The sequence below is a fragment of the Medicago sativa genome, chromosome 8, assembly GCF_051527215.1.
Source record: "Medicago sativa cultivar Bolivia chromosome 8, Bolivia_mono, whole genome shotgun sequence".
NCBI lineage: Eukaryota > Viridiplantae > Streptophyta > Magnoliopsida > Fabales > Fabaceae > Medicago > Medicago sativa.
Window position 1 is genome coordinate 62,583,137 of NC_140756.1, and position 19,312 is coordinate 62,602,448.

The window sequence follows — 19,312 nt, forward strand, 5'->3', positions numbered from 1 at the left end:
ATTTTTGTTACATGGTATCAGAGCCGTTGGGCTTCCTGCATTTAGCGACCAACATAGGATTCTTAAGAAGAGTTTATACCTCATCGTACAAGCCGGTTTTGTAAGGATGAGTTAGGCCCCGGTTTTTGTTACATGGTATCAGAGCCTATCTGGTCTATCGTTGGGCTTCCTGCATTTAGCGACCAACATAGGATTCTCGAGAAGAGTTTATACCTCATCGTACAAGCCGGTTTTGTATGGATGAGTTAGGCCTTGATTTTCTTTACACTAAGTAGATGAATATTGAACCTGTTATATGAGTTAGGCCCCGATGATTTTTGTTACATGGTATCAGAGCCGTTGGGCTTCCTGCATTTAGCGACCAACATAGGATTCTTGAGAAGAGTTTATACCTCATCGTACAAGCCGGTTTTGTAAGGATGAGTTAGGCCCCGATTTTTGTTACATGGTATCAGAGCCTATCTGGTCTATCGTTGGGCTTCCTGCATTTAGCGACCAACATAGGATTCTCGAGAAGAGTTTATACCTCATCGTACAAGCCGGTTTTGTAAGGATGAGTTAGGCCCTGATTTTCTTTACACTAAGTAGATGAATATTGAACCTGTTATAGAATCTTGTAACTTCATCTTTTTCTTTTAGTGACATGAAGAGACTACATCTCCTATTACAAGCTTAGCACCTCAAGAAAATATCTCAAACCAAATCAACTCTCACACCATACACACGTATACATTTTTACAATACAACCCTATGAATCATTGGAAAAAATTGTCATTCTAATCAAACTATAATCGGAAACACTAATGGAAAATGCACGAAGAATCAGAATTTGGTTTGCAGAATGATTATAAGAAACTCATCTCAGATTTTCCAAGTCCCTTTTCCATATTTTAAGAGAGAGACATATAACAATTCATTCCAAGTATCTGGTACTCCAGGCAAACACCAATGGCTGCAATCTTCGTATAGCGAAGAAGAGTTCTGCTTCACTGATGTCTTATAATCTTTTCGGTATACAGAAGGGTGTCCGTCTTTTCGGTAATCTGTAAGTCTACTTATGTTCATATATATCACTTCGGTTTTCATATTTTGGATGACATGCTCTAGGGCGCGCATTTTTGAAGGATGCTTTTGTAAGTAAGTTTCATTATATATTGGCTCAGTTTCTTTGTGGCACTGTCCACCTGAATTCCATTGTCCACCCCTACAAGGCATTACAATTTAAACATTAAGGTTTATCAGATGAATATTTAAAAAAAAAAAAATTGTGGAAGAGGGAAAAGTACCAGAAATGAGTAACTGAGTATCCTCTGAAGAAAACCTGCGTATGATTGGCGTTAATTTTTCGATCAACCCATTTAGCCCATGTGGTCAAAGCCCTCATATAAGCATCCAAAGCTTTGAGTCTTGGATATACATGGTTTCCTTCTTGATAATAATCTTCTCTGTAACAATATCAGAAACCTTAATTCATATGCTTATTAGGAACAAAAGCAATAATCAATATATGGCAGAATATGAAAAAGTATTTAATATATTGATTAATAAAGCAACCTCACATGAAAAAATTGCAAACATGATAATATGGTGTGTAGGATTCAAAGTTGATATTGTGCTAAATTTATATTGTTCTTTATTCTTCTTTTGGTAGCTTTATTGCTATTTATGGTTTTAATGTTAGCGGCGAACACTCGAGGGGATTTAGTCTCACATCGGATAGATAGGATTCAAGAGGAGTTTATAAAGAGGAGGCACTCCTCACCGTACAAGCCGGTTTTGTAGGGATGAGTTAGGTCTCGATATTCGTTACATGGTATCAGAGCCTATTGGGTCCTAATTATGTTTCGAGTATAGGATTCCTACACTTTAATTATGTTTCGAGTAGGACACATATTCGCTGATAATTAGGCAGACGCTAAAGTGTAGCGAGTTGTTCTTGTCTCTAACAACAAAGGTAAACTTGCAAACTAGACAGTAGTATTCTGATAAAGTTATGTACATTGTAACACATAAAAGACAAGTACGCTTTGCTGTTAGCGATGTAGGCATAATTGGTCAGAATCCATGATCAATCGCTGCGTTCTTGAGTGTTTATCTTCATAATTACTTAGGAGCCGAATTTGCCATTCTAACATTATTATTGAAAAAATAGGGACTAAAACTGAACTAACCCTTTTGATGTTTTCTCATGTGTCCACCAATGGCCTGTATTGAAGACTATAATATTCGCATCCTGATACCTTGAAGTTGTGTGATCCATCAAATCCAATCTTAATGTTTCAAATGAACCATTTTTGCCTTGGAAAGTTGATTCTCTAACAAGGAATGGTGAAGCAACAAAATCCACTGAACAATTGTAATCCTGAAAAAACAAACCAAAATAAATTGTATCTTAAAATACCATTACATTAAGATTCTTACTTGACACAATGTTGTAGAAAAAAACATGAAACTTGCCTCAAATCTAAAAGCATAGACACCTTTCTTTTTAAACTCCCTTTTCCCTGAAATTTCAAAAACACGTTTCTTGTACCGGAGGCTTTGTCGAAGGATACAAACAAGGGATTCCCACATATTCCTGTTCAATGAATCTCCGACAAAAACCAGCCTCTGCCCGCGCAACCTCTCGAGAAAATCAGTTGCATTCAAACTGATAGGTATCACATAACATCAATAATTGTCTTCAAACCAAAATTGAGCCTAAAATGCTAAACTTACAATACTATTGAACTATAACATTTTTCAAATCAATGCATTTCCATACAATATAGGCAAAGTTAGCAACACTACATAAATAGTAAAACTCAAACCCTTTTACACAATGTTGTTATTCAAGTTTCACATTATGTTCACTAGAAGAAGCCTTTCATCCCTAAACTTAATTGCTATAATAAATATCATATCTTTCTTATTCTACATCTTCATAAGTTTATATACAAATATTCTTCCTTAACTAGTAAATAATAACATTTCAAAGTTGTTAGTGAAAAATATTTAATCATCTACATACCTTGGAATGTGACATTTATTTGGCTTCCACTTCCATTTTACATATTCAAGATCAAGCCTCCCATTAAGGTGACAATTAAAATCTCTATCAATGAAGGGACAAGAACCTAAAGGATAATATGGCTTTGAATCATCTCTTACCCACTTTCCATCAAAGATATCACATTTATCATATAAACCAACCTTCTTATTCTCCATTTGGTCATCACTATGAGTGACTAAAGTTACATTCTTATCCTTAACCAAATCTTCTTCATTCCTTCCCTCAACAATACTACTATTTCCATTGTATGAAGCATCATTGGTCACATTCACATTGTTCTTCACATTAGGACTAACAAAACTAGAATTCTTCTTCATGTCACCATGTAGTTCATCTCCAACACTTGACACATTTACTTCACTAATTCTACCAACAATAACACATTCTTCTTCAATTCTCTTAAGAGAATTCTCAGAAGCATTGTTCAGATAAACACAAGAGTGATTAGTACTATTAAAAGAAAAGGGGTGTGAAACTAAAGAAGAATTTGTGTTAGAATTGTTGAAAACTGAAAGAAAGACTGAATTTTTAGGAACTTTAAGGGAATTACTAAGAAAAAAAAGAGAACACAAAAGCAAAGAAGCACCAACACATAAACAAAACTCAGAAAATAGTTTTCTTCTAGTTTTTAAAAATGGTTCTGAGAATGAGAATCTATTTGAATCCATTGTGAAAAAAGTACATGCATGCAATCTTGGGTTGTGTGAACAATGAAAAACCTTAGAGGTTGAATCATGTACTTCTTCAAGGCTTAGAGTACTGTGTCCTTATTGAAGAAGCTACTAGTTCACAAAGTTGTATAGTGTGACAACTGTTTCATTACAATGTTAAACATGTCACACATGTATATATGACAAAGACAACCTCTTAATTCCCGTCAAAGGAAAAAAAAAAAAAAAAAAAAGAGACTACCTCTAAAATAGTAAATGCCTCTTTAAGTCAGCCATAATTACACTTTTTTAATTTTTAATTTTATTTAAAAAATGTTAAAAGTACACCAGAAACACTGGTTAAGAAAATCAATATCGAAATATTACATTAAAAAGTAGTAAAAAAATGATAAAATTAACTTTTTAAAAATAAAGAAATTATTGTTTTCGATGAAAAAGTATATGTTTTTTAAAGGCACAAGTTAACACAACCTTTTAAAAAACTGTAAAATTAAAAAATCAATTTTTTTTTGTCTCTCTAGATCATGTTCAACCATTTTTTCAAGCAGTTCCATTACCAAGATATGCAAGTGAAAGTTCAACTCCATTAAATTTAAATGATGTGTCATATTTTCATTGGTTAAGACTAAATATGAGGTGTTAGGTGAGAGACCAATGCAAGAATTTCTCATGTTTTATTTCTTTTAACTGGTCTCCGAGACACTAGTTGATACGTCCATTTTCATTTTTATAAATAAAAAAAAAATGTAAACGGTGCATACTATTTTTGCTCTTAACTCGTGTTTGTCAAGGAAAATAGATTTTAATCAATCTTGAGATGTGTTTAAAATATGGTGCTATTTGTTTAATGTTTACTCCCTTCGATCACATTTATAAGTAAGAAATAATTTTTTAGGTTCATTTATATATAGGTCAAATACATTATTTATTTAATGAATATAAAAAATTATCTTTTGACTTATAAATATAATCGATGTGAGTACTTATTATTCGGTATACTGTAAAGTTGATACTCCCTATCTCAAGAGATATTTCTTCGAGTTTTTACATGATTATTAAATAAATGATTTCGAATATAGATTTTAATGGTAAAATATTTTCAATTATTATAACACTCATGAAATACTTAGATAACTGAAATACAATAAAAAAAAAAAATATGTTAGTCGAAAATAATGATAAATAGGTCTAAAATTCAAAATTTTACTAAAAGTTTTTTTTTTTTTTGACTATCAATGTTACTATAAAAGTTTTAAAATACTAATAAATGAGAAAATTTCATAAAGAAGCTTGTTGAAGAAGGGAAACGTGGCGAAGAAGAGAGCAAGAAGCTTTTATGTCAGTGATGTTGATGCAAACGGCGAGCATGCGGTGGTGTTAGTTTTGCACCGCCAGTGTTCCCAAGTGATGAATTGCACGTGTAAGTTGTTGCACAAGCTTTGCAGGGCACTTTTTCTGTGAGTTTTGATGAAATTTCATAACTTAAGAGCACGCTGTTTTCGAAATGTAATACTCCCTCCGTTTCAAAATAAGTGTCGTTTTAGGTGTTTACACACATATTAAGAAATGCAATGATTAAAAGAAAAAGAATGGTTATTTTACCAAATTATCCTTATTAACTATTGGTTAGTTTTAAAAATAATATTTTGGAAGTAGTGTGCAGAGTATTAATTGGAGGGTACTTATCCTTATTAACTATTGGTTAGTTTTAAAAATAATATTTTGGAAGTAGTGTGCAGAGTATTAATTGGAGGGTACAATTGAAAAGAAAAAGTTATTATTGCATTGGAAACTGAAAGCGACACTCATTTTGAAACAAATTTTTTTGGCCAAAGCGACACTCATTTTGAAACGGAGGGAGTAAAACATTGCCCGTTGGAGTGCACTTGCGTGGGACCATGCATTCAAATTTAAAATTATACAGTACAAAATATTATGATTTCATTAGTTATTGAACCATGCCATTAACTCATATATTATTCATTCATAAGATAATAGAGTACTCTTATTTTCTCTCTTTCTCTCATTCATCTCTACTCATCTTCTTGTTGATGAGTTTCATAACATGTGAAACTCATTCTAGATCATCTACAAAGTTGTAAAATAAACACAAAAAACTTGATTAAACACTAAAAAACATCATATGATTGTTGTATTTCAAAGTAATAGCAAATTAATGTTTTAATGAAAACAAACTTAATTAAACATAAAGATCAAATAGATTCTAATATGTGTTATTTTCTAATAAATTTCTTTTAGTGTTCTTTAGAACATGATATTACAAATGTAAGGATATAATAAGAAACAAAAATCATAACAACATCAAGTGCTAAGAAGGACTATAGAATGATATGAAGGACTTCATAATAAGATTAAAAGCATCTCATGGACACATCAAAATGAAGAAAAAGATTGACTAAGGAAATATAAGATCAAAAGTGGATCCCACGTCAATCTGATGAACAAAATTCTTCAATAAAAAGGAACTTTAGACTTGACATCAAAAGCACTTCATGATGACTATTATAAGAAGTCCATAATTAATGTTCATTCTCATCGGGAGGGGATTTCCTCCAGTGTGTTTTTCTCCTGTTTTCTGCAGTGTGGGAATCTACACCATTAAATTTATTATCTCTCATAATTTCAATTTTTTAGCATTTAGATTTTCAAGTATTTATTTTTGTTTAAAGATTGAGATTTAACTGGACTCTCCAGTCACTGGAGAGGATCCATTCTCATTCTCATCCATGAAGCACAAGAAGTGCATATCTAATAACAGACAATTTTGTAGGTTATTATATTGCATCTATCCCCCAAAATTTATTAGAAGTTGAGTAATTGCATGACCTATGATATATAATTAGTGACTATTTAGGAATTTATGTTTTTAATTAGTTTTTAGTATTAGTTAGTCGTTTTAAATTATCAATGCTTATGGTGGATGTTTTGTAAATCAAGTTGACGAAATGCTCTAGATATACATAGAGATACAACGTGGAACTGAAGTCTGGCGAAGTATGAAGATACATCGTTAGGATGTGGTCTAAAGATATATTGTGGTGGATCTTCCGAAGTGGTCATACGATTGTACAACCTCGTGTGGTCCTCGCTTATCATTGCTTAAAGGCTAAGTTCTAAGAGTTAGAATCAATCATTGGTAGTACGAGGAATAAAGAATATGATGTGTACTGACTAGATAAGATAATGACACCCACTACAAGAAAAATGCGGGGAAATAGTCACTTTAGTCCCTGAATGGGAAGCGATTCGTCAATTTAGTCCCTGAATGCAGAGAAACTTCAAAATAGTCCCTGAATGTAAACTCTGTTAGTCAATTTCGTCCCTGACGTTAAATAGGTCTATTAACGATGACGTGGCGGCTGATGTGGCAATATGATAACTGTCACGTAAGATTGGGGAATTAGTCACTTTAGTCCCTGAATCGGAAGAGATTCGTCACTTTAGTCCCTGAATGCAGATAAATTGCAAAATAGTCCCTGAATGTAGACTTTGTTAGTCAATTTAATCCCTGAATGCAAACTTCGTTAGTCAATTTAGTCCCTGAATGTAGACTCCGTTAGTCACTTTAGTCCCTGAAATTGACCATGTAGGGACTGTTTTACAATTTATCTGCATTCAGGGACTAAAGTGACGACTCTCTTCCGATTCAGGGACTAAAGTGACTAATTCCCCATTTTTTAGTATTGATCCTAAGATTGATAATGTATGCAACAATACTTGTGAGGGGTTTAACTCAAGTATTTTGAAATACCGAGCGAAACCGATTGTGACTTTATTAGAGGAGATAAGGTCACACATAATGAGAACTATGAAATCAAACCGATTGAAGTTGGCCAACATAAGTGGACCTCTATGTCCAATGCAACAATCTAAGCTGAAAAAGCTGAAGATTCAAAGCAACAAATGGGGAATTAGTCACTTTAGTCCCTGAATGGGAGAGGAATCGTCACTTTAGTCCATGAATGAAGAGTAATTGCAAAACAGTCACTGCATGGTCAATTTCAGGGACTAAAGTGACTAACAGAGTCTACATTCAGGGACTAAATTGAATAATGAAGTTTGCATTCAGGGACTAAATTGACTAACAAAGTCTACATTCAGGGACTATTTTGCAATTTATCTGCATTCAGGGACTAAAGTGACGAATATCTTCCGATTCAGGGACTAAAGTGACTACGTTTTGCCACGTGTTTACGTTTTGCCAAGTCACAATCTTACGTGGCAGTTATCATATTGCCACATCAGCCGCCACGTCATCGTTAACAGACCTATTTAACGTCAGGGACGAAATTGACTAACAGAGTTTACATTCAGGGACTATTTTGAAGTTTCTCTGCATTCAGGGACTAAATTGACGAATCGCTTCCCATTCAGGGACTAAAGTGACTATTTCCCCGAAAAATGCCAATTTGCCAAGGATTTTGACAGGGACATGAAACCCCTGGCAAATTTGCCAGGGAAAATGCCAAGAAAAACCCCTCACAAACGACATTGGGGAAAGCTGGGACCACTTGCAATAACACAGGGGTTTGTCCCTCGCAAAAATACATAACCCCTGGCTTTAAAAAAACCGCCAAAGTGAAATTCAAACAAGCTGACATGCATCAGCTTTTTCAGACCAAAACCGAGGGAAAATAACACGGCTGCCCCTCGCTTGTTGCATAAAGCCGTGAATCACTGGCCCAAGTCCAGCTGACTTGACTATGCACTGTGCAAAGCTGAAAAGCTGGCCTGCCACACATAGCTGTCACCTAACCTGCTAAGATTTGACCAAGTATGTGAGGGGTAGCCCCTCGGTTTACCCCTGGTTTATTTCTATGCATATATATTTTACTCCATTCTATCCAAACCGTAGTCATTCACATTCTCAATGGTTGAGACTTAGAAAAAAAATTTTGCATATATATTTTACTCCTCCAGTCATGCATATAAATTTTACTCCATTCTTTCATACACTTTACTCTTCTTCAACACCAATAAACTTCTCTAATTTGGTAAATCTCTCATAACTTCTTATATTTTGTGTTTTTATGCTTTACTAGCTACTTATTAACATATATATTTTGTATTGTATCAATGTCCAAGTTGACCTCCTCATGTGGTTCCTTGCTAAGCTTGGTTTTGGATTTTTTTTGGTTTTGGATTTGTTCTTCTCATCAAGCTTCAACAAATTAATTATTTATCTACCTCTAAATACAATTGATATATATGATATTTTCAAATTTATTAGTAGTTTGAAATACATGATGTTTGTTTTTTTTATATATATGATGTTTTAATTTTTCATGATCTATTTTTATTGAGCAAAAAAATTTCTATTTTTTTAATAAAAAAAATTGTCAAAGAAAATAATATATTAGAAAAAATGTTAAAGCTAGAGAAAAAATTGTATAATAATATATACTGTTATTTTTTTTTCCGAAATTCAAATAAATAAATGTTATAGAATGATATATGTTGATGATGTTGGATGTTATTTACATGATGTTTCTTTAATTATATGTCTTTTAATTATATTTAAAAAAAAATATTTATTTTTTATTATTTTAAATAAATTTTATTAATTAAAATGATTTTTGAAACAAATAATTATATTTCAAAAACAACTTTAAAAAAATCGATTTTTTAATTAATTTAAATACATTTTATTAATTAAATTATTTTTAAAACATTTAATTAATTAATAAAAAAACCAGTTTATTCAATAAAACATTTTTTTTTAAAAAAAATAATATACCATTTGACAGGGGTTAAACCCCTCGCATGTCCCTGGCAAAATCTGATATGATTTGACCATCCATCAGTCAGTCAGTGCGTCAGTCAGAGCAGACTGCACAGTTGCAGAAAAAAGTGAGGGAATATGCCAGGGGTTATGACAGGGACAAAGCCAGGCCATATGCCAGGGGTTTAGCCCCTCGTTTTTTTCCCAGGGGTGTAACCCCTGGCAAAATGTTAGCGACGAGCGGTTTTGCCAGTGCTTCCGCCCCTGGCAAATTCCCTCACAAACGTCCCTTTTCCCAGGGATTCTGTCCTTTTCCCAGGGATTTTGCCCCTGGCAAAAGGTAATGTTTCTTGTAGTGACCTCATAGTGGCAATGACCAAATGGTAAAACTTGTAGTGGTTGGCCTTGTAATAAAAAAGGACAACCACATGTTAATGCCAAGGGTCTAAAATTTGCGTAGTTGAATTGAGTAGTCAAGTTCCAACTAAGGTTAACAACCACTAGAGTTTCCCCTCCATCTCAACTCTTTCATGTAGGAACATGAGTGTGTTATACCCTAATCTTGGACCTAAAAATACTTGTTCAAAATTCTCTTTCATCTTTGATACATGTCTATTACTCTTGAAGAATTGCCAATTTGCTATTGTTTACACTAACATTTTACTCTGCTTTATCTCTCAACTTAGCTTTACAAATCTTTTCAACTGTGTATTTGTCCATGTTTTCTTGCATTTCAAGTCATCCAAAACTTTTTCTTGCATTACAAGTCATCTGAATTGTCTCTGAGCAGTTGCATATCTCTCTGCATTTTGTTTCAATGTCATTTGCAAAATTCATGAAAAAGGGTATTTTAGTCATTTCCTGCACTCAAACTCCTTTTAGTCCTTGAAAGTTGTTTGAGTCTTTTCAAATGGTTTGAATAAGTCCTTATTTCAATTCCATGTCAAAATCCATTTTAAGAATTGCATTTGAAGTCATTTTAAGTCAATTTAGTCCCTAGGGGCATTTTAGTCTTTTCATATGTTAAAGCCCTGTTTAATCTCTTAAAATTGTCTCTGAGTCTTTTAATTTGCTTGTATAAACTCTTGCTTTAGTTCTCTGTTAAAAAATCATTTTAAAAATTGCATCTGAGTCATTTTGAGTCGTTTTAGTTCCCAGGGGCATTTTGGTCATTTCACACGAAATTTTGACAGAGAGAGGTTACTTTAAAGTACCTCATTTAAGTAGTTGGTTCATTTTAGTCCGTTTTGTCATTTTTAAACGTCTCACTTTACGTTATTTTCAATTTACGTTTTAAACCAATTTGAGTTAATTTTTTTTTATTAAGTCCTCAAAGTCTTCAAATTTACATTTTAGTCCTTAAGTCAAACTTTTTGTTTTTTAGTCTTTTTAAGTCAATTACAGAACAGTCCATATTTGGTCCAATTTTATTTGTAGTTTTTTTTTATTTGCAGGTTGGTCCTTTTAAATTTCCAGAATTGCAGAAAGGTCCTTGAGCCAAGTTCAGTCCAGAACAAGTCCAAAAACACGTGGCAGTCTCACATTGCTCCAGAATATTACACCTGGCCTATAAATAGAGGCCAACTCATCAATGCACAGAACGATCACCATTCAATCACTGACACATCATCAAAAGGTCCTAACAAACTTTCTATCTCTCCTCAAAACCCTAGCCACCGTAACAAACTATCAACCTCCACAAAAACAACCGTAACAGAATCCCAACCACCGCAACAAACACACATTCACACCAATTCATCAAAATCCACACCAATTTCATCACAAAAAGCTAAAATTCATCAGTGATTGTACGAAATCAGTTCGAATTAGCACGAATTCTCAGAGATTCATCAAGAATCTTCATCATCGAATTCGTACCTTCGCAATTCAAGCGCAAGCGCGATCACGAAGGATTTTTGAGAAGAGAAGAAGAAAGATCAAAAGGATTCGAATCAGAGAAGAAGAGGAAGATAACTGATTTATTTTCAGTTCAAGAACTCACCAGAAGCCTTCGCAAGGATCTGTTTGTTCAAATCTCCCACTCAAATCCAGGTAACGCACAAAACCTTCTCATTTCTACTCTAAATCTTCATCGAAGGTTCATAGGCCAAAATAAACGGTGAAACAACGTGGATTAACAAGTTTGAAACTTGTTCTTTCGAAAAACTTTGAAAAGATTCGAAAAAAGTTGGAAACGAAACCCTAGGAACACCAATCCTCAAAGATCCACCGTTTATTTTCGAAAACAGAGTTTATAATCATCATCAGCAAAGAAAATAGGTTAGATTAGGGTTTAGTTTCAAGAAGATTAGAAAAAGATTGAAAACCCTAGAAACCGTAAGTTCAAAGTCCGATCTACTTCGTTTTCATCACAATTTCACAAAAATAACCTTAGATCCGTAAACAGGGGAGGAAGACGAACATTTCTGGGTGATTAAGTCAAAAGTTAGCATCAGTTCGTCGGAGAAGATGAAGATTCCGATGAATCTTCATCTTCCTCCGCCGTCCTCCGCCGTCCTCCCCAGTTTTCGGCAAGGTTAACGTTGCAGAGAGTTTAGAGAGAGAAGGAGAGAGTTAGAGAGAGAAAGAGATGTGGAAGGTGAGAGGAAACCGGTTCAAGGCCTTATATAGGCCTGTGAACCGGTTCAACCCGCTCCAGGATCCATTTCCTGCATTTCTTAGGCCCAACTGCCATGCCTGCATGAATCCTGCTATGTGCACCCCCTCCCTCTAGTGTGTTTGTGCTTTTCTTTGCTAATTACACCCCTGTCTGTCCAAAATTTTTCATAAAAAATTCCTAAAAATTTTCCATATGTTCTTGACATTTTCCTGGGCATTTTTGTGATATTTTTATGTGTTAAAACCTGAGGGAAATATATGTGGTATTTTTTGTTAATTTGTTTACCATTTTTGTTAAGTTTGTGAAGTTTTTGTATGATTTTGAGTCTAAAAAACCCTTTAAAATTCTAAAAAATTTCCTACATATTTCTTGTTAGTTTTGTGATAGTTCTATGATGATTTTGCATATTAAAGGTTAGTAAAAATTTTGTGATATCTTTCTTGCTTACTTGTGATGTTTAGTGTTAAAACTTGTGAAAATTGTATGGCCTTGATCCAAACTTTTGAAACATATTGTTGATTGGTAACACGTGAATTTGTGATGAGTTTACATCTGTATTTGATGTGTTTTTACTGTATGTTAATATGTGAAATTAGTTTCTTGTTTTACAAGTCATGTAAATGTGTGTATGTGAAAATAAAGTGCTAAGTATACCTAAAAATTTATCATAGTTCTTGACTAGGGTATGTTCTCATAACTCTCACATTATTGCTACAACAAAAACCTCTTGAGAATTGTTAGAATGAGAGAGTTATAGGTCATATCCATATTGAGATGTATGGTGAATTTTTAGAGCATTTTGACAATTTATTCTTGTTAATCTTACCACATTTTGTTTAACATCTTCTTGCCTTATTCCTTTATCCTATTATATCTAGTGCTACTAACCCTTTCATTTCATATTTCATGCATCCTATAAGCTTCTCTCATCTCATATTCATCTCTATTTTTCTTGCAATTTAATTCTTGCCAAGATTTAGTATGTAAAGACCTAGGAACTTTGTATTTTACTTTATGCTTTTTAAATTCTTGCAAGACCATAGAATGTAAACTAGGGCATGATGTAAAGGACAATGGACTCTAATAATGTACACCGACACAAGCACCGACACATGCACACACATCACATAGATATTTTTAGATATATGTTTAGGTTATGCATGTTTAGATGTATGTTTAGGATTGCATGTTTAGATGAATGTTTAGGTTTTACACTTAGAAAAAAATCAATTTTCCAAAAAACATGAACAACATCACTCAAGTGATTTTCTTAATAAACCTTGGGGTCCAAAACCCCATTGATTTTCTCTTTTATTTTCTTAATCAAATTTCAATGAAAATTAATCATACTTGACTTTTTTTTTTCCAAAATAACTAATCAAACCCCACATTTTTCTCAAATCTCATGCCTTTAAGGCCTCTCTCTCCCATTCTTCAAAATTCCATTTTTCAAACTTAAAATCAACCAACAAAAACAAAAAACATTTTTGGAAGAGAACTACGGTGGATTTGATCCCTTAAAAGGGTACGTAGGCAAGGACAATATTCCTTCAATTCAAATAAAATAAACAATTCAAACACTTTCTTCTCCCTCCAATTCTTGACTTAGAAAACCCTTAGGTGTAAATATCACTTTTCAAATAGCATTTAAAAATAAAGCGCGCGCGTAGAAAGTAAAGACGGTTCCTATAGGATACTATAGTCGTTATGGGCGCCTAACACCTTCCCGTAGCGAAAACAACTCCCGGACCTCGATTCTCAAGGGTTTTGCTTACTTTTTCCCTTCCCAAGAAAAAATGAGATATCACCGGTTAAAAGGTTCAAACGTAATCAATGCTTGACACCCGAAAACCAAGATTAAACAGAGTGTTAGTTCTTAGTGAATTAGAGATAGGATTGGGTGATGTTTCAAGCTCACCTATTTTCTTGAGTGTAATATGTTCATAACTCGAATTTATCTTTCAATTAAGCTTATTCAAGTTTACACTTTTGTTTCATTTCATCTTCAACTTTGTGGTTAAGTTCATTATGAACTAAACCCCTTCTTGTGATTTAGACATGATGAGCTATAACTTTAGGCTTTTTAAAAACAAAGTGTTTTAATGACAAATCTTTGAAAGTAAAACTTTGTCACTTTTATTTATAATGGCAAAATCCCTTAGATCAAAAGGAGATGGGAATGAAAATGTTCGTTTGATATGAGTTATGTCCCCAAGGACTAAAAGGTGATGGGAACAAGAATGATTACATTAATTTAAACAATATCTTGAAAATGCCTAGAGATGCGCCAAGATCTATCTAGGATTAATATCATAGGCCACGACCCAACCTCTCCCAGGATGGAGAGCTACTGATGACCAACCTAGTATGTTGCATGTTAAGTACTGTGATTGAACTCTAAAAGGTGTGTCTTTACATGCTTAACATGATGGCTGAGTCGATAGACCATAAAGACCACCATATTGCCATAAAGTTATATCTCTATATACCTTGGTGAAGCTCTATCATAACTGAATCATTGTTTAAATCACGTTTTTTTTTCTTTGAGAACTTATAAACCTTTTCAACCTTCTTAACTGGTTTCCTAAACTGTTATTGCTTTTAAACTTTATTTTATTGGTGTGAGACCAAATGATTTATTTTATTTCCTTGCAAACAAGTTTACCGCATAAAAGTTATAGAAAGCCCCATTAGTCTATTTCTCCAAATATATTTTCGTTCATGGGATCAATAGAGTTTCATGTAGTTACTTATATTGTTTGTATAATTTTTCTTGTTTTGAAGAAGCTAAATATTAGCCCACCTAAATTGACACTCAAAAAATCGAACATGAGACCTCAAGGAGCAGCACACTCTCATATCTCAAACCAATACCACCAGACTAATCCAAATGGATTTTATTTGTATAATTTAGAAACAGTCCTACATTAAATACAATATTATTTTTATTAATATTCATAAAATATTGACCGAAAGATATTTTCAACAATAAAAGGAAAATACTCATTTTGTTTAATTTTTACTTGTCATTTTTCTTTGTAGATAAATAAAATGAAAATAGTTATTGGAAGTTTACACATAAGTGAAGGAGCTGTAATTCATCTCCAATCACAAAATTCGATCTAACAACTTCATTTTTTTCCTTATAACTATGATTAAACAATTGTTTTTATTAACGTGTTATTTTTTAAGTTCAATACAACATTAATTGTTATTTTACCAATGACATGATTAACTATTTAATGTAAAGAGAGAAAGAAAAAAAAAAGAGAGCTTATACAAAATAATTAATTAATGACAGGCAAAATCCCTTTATGTCATAAAAAATATTAATCGGTTAGTAAATAGTTAATTGTACTATAGAAAGAAGAAAAAAAACAAATATACATCTAGTATTAGTTTCCTAAATATAAATAATTATTATATTCAAGAGTACTTAGACCTTTTACAATGGAGCGCGCACCTATTTTGAATGCTTAAGTAGATCATACATGTACACATCATCAGTTTTATAATTTTTTAATATTAATACTGAATAAGTATCTAATCTTTCTAACCCAACAACTCACAAAATATTATTAAATTGGTCACACCAATAACTCTAAATCATTAAATTTCAACAATTACCATTTATTTTAATACAATTTATTTAGGAAGAAATAAAAATGTGAAGAGAGAGAAGGTGATGTTAGTAATCATGGAATCCTAGGGATAGAGATCATAGTGATCAACAAAAAAGCAAGTATATGAGTATTCATGTGGGAGATACTCATAGAAATACATAGTAGAATGAATAGATTGATAAAAGAATAAGAGCCATGCTATTTGTTACACGAAAAACACAATGGTTAAATTGATTAGTTAAGAAAGGATAAAGGTGGGATTTCACGCAATACATAGATTATAGTTGGTGTTATTCTTGCATTTCTTCTCTTCAACTTTCATAACAAATAGAATTACCGGGAGAATAATAAGAGAGTACAATGGAGAGAGTTATTTATATGGGTGAGTCTAACTAATTCATAACTAACTAACTAACTATAGTTTACTTATTAACTAACTATGGTTGATTCATTATACGCTAATAGGTGACCACTATTCTCCACAACCACCATATTTATTTGCTCCACATAATGAGTGTTTGTTTAGTATAATGCTAAATATGTGAAACCCACACCATTGTAGATTGTCTTATATGAGATGATAAAAGATCTCTTACATCTTAATCAAAGTCTTGAATGAAGACTAAATAATGTGAAACCCACACCATTGTAGATTGTCTTATATGAGATGATAAAAGATCTCTTACATCTTAATCAAAGTCTTGAATGAAGACTAAATAAGAAAGAAATGAAAAATCGATAAATGACCATCAAAGTGATTTGTATTTTAGTTTATGTAAGAACTCTTTCAATCCATCACCACATGAGTCTTGATCAACAACATTATTGTTGTCTAATTCTCACCAATAAGAGCAAAATATTAAAATGGATCATGCTAACCGGTATCGTACGACATTATTATTAAGAAAATTAAAATTGAAAGTGATTTTTATATTGAAAAGAGTTTTTATTTTACATTTTTAAAAGTTTGTCTACACAAATTCCAACTAAAATTTATGATATTTCTTTCTTTAACTAGAGCAGATAATTGTTAGTATTTTTTTAATGGTAAAATATGCATTTCATCCCTGCAATTATAGGTCATTTGATTTTTCATCCCTGAGCTTACTAATCCTTCCATTTTGCCCCTGTAAAAATTAATCATTTGAAAATTCGTCCCTCATTAGAGTTAATCACTCATACGTTACGCGAAATGACCAAAATGCCCTTAGTTGATGAAGGAGGGTATTTTGGTCCCTTTCTGTTTAACTGGAGCAACTAAGGGCATTTTGGACATTTTGCGTGACGTAGCAATGATTAACTCTGATGAGGGACGAATTTTCAAATGATTAATTTTTACAGGGGCAAAATGGGAGGATTAGTAAGCTCAGGGATAAAAAAATCAAATGACCTATAATTGCAGGGATGAAATGCATATTTTACCCTTTTTTTTAAAGGGCGTTTTTCATGACATGAGGTTCAATCATTTTTTTATTTACGTCCAAAAATTTTCAATCATTGTTCCGTGAGCATTTTTTCTTTTGGTGAATATTCTGTGAGCAATCTTGCACCACAAAAACCTCAAGTCTTTATTTTTCTATCCATTGTTGTGACCTAAGGAGGCAAAATGATTTTGTTAAAGTATTTTAATTGAGATACGGTAGCATTGAATAAACAATTGTTTCATTCAACTTCCTTCAAAAAAAAAATTGTTTCATTCAACTAAAAAAATGTAAAAGTGGGAATTACTGTTTTTTGACAAAAAAATGAGTTGCTATCTTTTTTTTACAAAAAAAAATATGAGATGCTTAAAATTTACTCGATCGAAAAATAGGAAATGCTAGCTTGTGCCCAAGGGCACAAGTTAATGAATTAAATATAGTAATTTTTTGTTAGAACGTCTGTGCGTTAAATTTAATTTTCGAATTTGTAATAAATAAAATACATAAAGTTTGAGGGAATATTTTTATTTTTGGGTTTCTTATCTTGTGCCTTAAAGGCACAAGTTAACTAAAAAAAATTAAGTTAATGATAGTGGGACCCACTTAATATTAGCATCCACTATCTATTTTATGTGTTTATTTCTCTTCCATTTAATTTATCAAATGGAGAGGATCCTAATCCAGAAGAACAAACAACACCGTCATTCAATTGGCCCGCCCGTCTTCCCATCTCGTGCTACGACTTTCTCACCTCTTAACAGCAAAAGTTGCAATCATTCAAAAGCTTAAATTTCGAAAAGACAAACTTGCACTAACCTACCTTTGAATTTTAAACGCCACTGTAGTGTGTAGATGGTTGCTGAATTATTTGAAACATTTATTGGATTACACATATGCTCAATACTCTCTCCATCTAATATTAGAAGACCTTTTTTACCAATGTGCACTCTATGTAGGCCGGACCTGGGATGCAAACAGCTCAATGGAATTGGGTCTTCCTAAGGTATGAACTTTAAAAAAATAATATTATGTAGGCCGGACCTGGGATGCAAACAGCTCAATGGAATTGGGTCTTCCTAAGGTATGAACTTTAAAAAAATAATATTACAGCCAAGTAGTACTACTAAGTACTTCCCACTAATAACAATGTTGCTTTTGCAGTAAGTTGCTATGTCGTTACACTTGTATATCGTTCTAAATCTATCATTAAAGTAGTGCTTATGACAATCAATAATTATTGTTGGCTTAAAATTGTACAATATAATTTATTTTTTCATCTCAAAACGAATACAACCCATTCATTTGTGTCAGGTTCTTCATGTATACGGTAGTGATTTTCACCTTTGGGTGTACCGCATATATACGGTACCTTGTATTTATCCTTTAATAAATTTAAATAGAACATTGTTCTTTAAAAAAAATGATTTTTTATTTTACTACTGATCTCTTTTCACTTATAGAGTCGATCCTACTTCCTTCTGTCCTTTTTATAAGAAACAAAAAATATATAATCTAAGTTTTTTTTAATGACGCCAACAACGATTTTATTGTAAAATTTTTTTTATTCAAAATTATGAATTCTACATATGAGTTTACTTTAAAGGAATGACTAAAAGTGAAGATGAACATTTTTTAAAGGACTAAAAGTTAAAGAAATTTTTTAGAAGGATTAAAACAAAAAATTAACATGTTTATAAAGAATAAAAACATGAAAAACATGGTAAAAAAGTCTTTACTTTTTTGTACAAATGGTCAAAAAGAGTCCAAGTAATAGGAGATGTGATACGCAATTATTAATTGTTTTTACTTTATTGAGATTTGAGAGTTATCTAGCACAATGTACCATTACAATGTTACTCCAAATAAATTTCTCCATCGTAATTATATCCCCCGTTCTTAATTACAAAACTAATTATAATTTTTTTTTAATATAAGATTATCTATAAATTTTTAGATGTAATTATTATTTATTATATATAATGTATTCTTTATTAGCACTATCAACTTATTTTAAAATATGAAAAGGCTTACAATAAAAAGTGAAGAAGGGAGTATAATTGCGAAGGAATGGACCAGGGAGTATAATTACATATTACTCCCTCCGTCCTTAGTTATAAGCACCCATCGAAAAAAAAATTGTCTCTAAATATAACATCTTTTTCAAATTTTTAGATGCATTTAT

General features: G+C 32.3%; 1 protein-coding gene across 1 annotated transcript; it reads right to left on the bottom strand.

Annotated features, from left to right (window-relative positions):
- Positions 1 to 582: 582 nt before the first annotated feature.
- On the bottom strand, positions 583 to 3,873 carry LOC146900318 (protein trichome birefringence-like 2). Its single transcript, XM_085733886.1, has 5 exons — positions 3,011 to 3,873; positions 2,458 to 2,650; positions 2,172 to 2,362; positions 1,287 to 1,445; positions 583 to 1,204 (listed from the first exon to the last, which is right to left on the bottom strand). The coding sequence occupies exons 1-5, from the start codon at positions 3,718 to 3,720 to the stop codon at positions 862 to 864; spliced, it is 1,596 nt and encodes a 531-aa protein (XP_085590012.1). The 5' UTR covers positions 3,721 to 3,873; the 3' UTR covers positions 583 to 861.
- Between the last annotated feature and the right edge of the window lie 15,439 nt (positions 3,874 to 19,312).

Excerpts from the sequence above, each read along its gene's own strand:
- LOC146900318 (XM_085733886.1), bottom strand. The coding sequence starts at position 3,720 with ATGGATTCAAATAGATTCTCATTCTCAGAACCATTTTTAAAAACTAGA. Across the intron at positions 2,363-2,457 it reads TCTATGCTTTTAGATTTGAG|GATTACAATTGTTCAGTGGA; the intron begins GCAAGTTTCATG and ends TTGTTTTTTCAG. Across the intron at positions 1,205-1,286 it reads TACTCAGTTACTCATTTCTG|GGGTGGACAATGGAATTCAG; the intron begins GTACTTTTCCCT and ends AATGCCTTGTAG.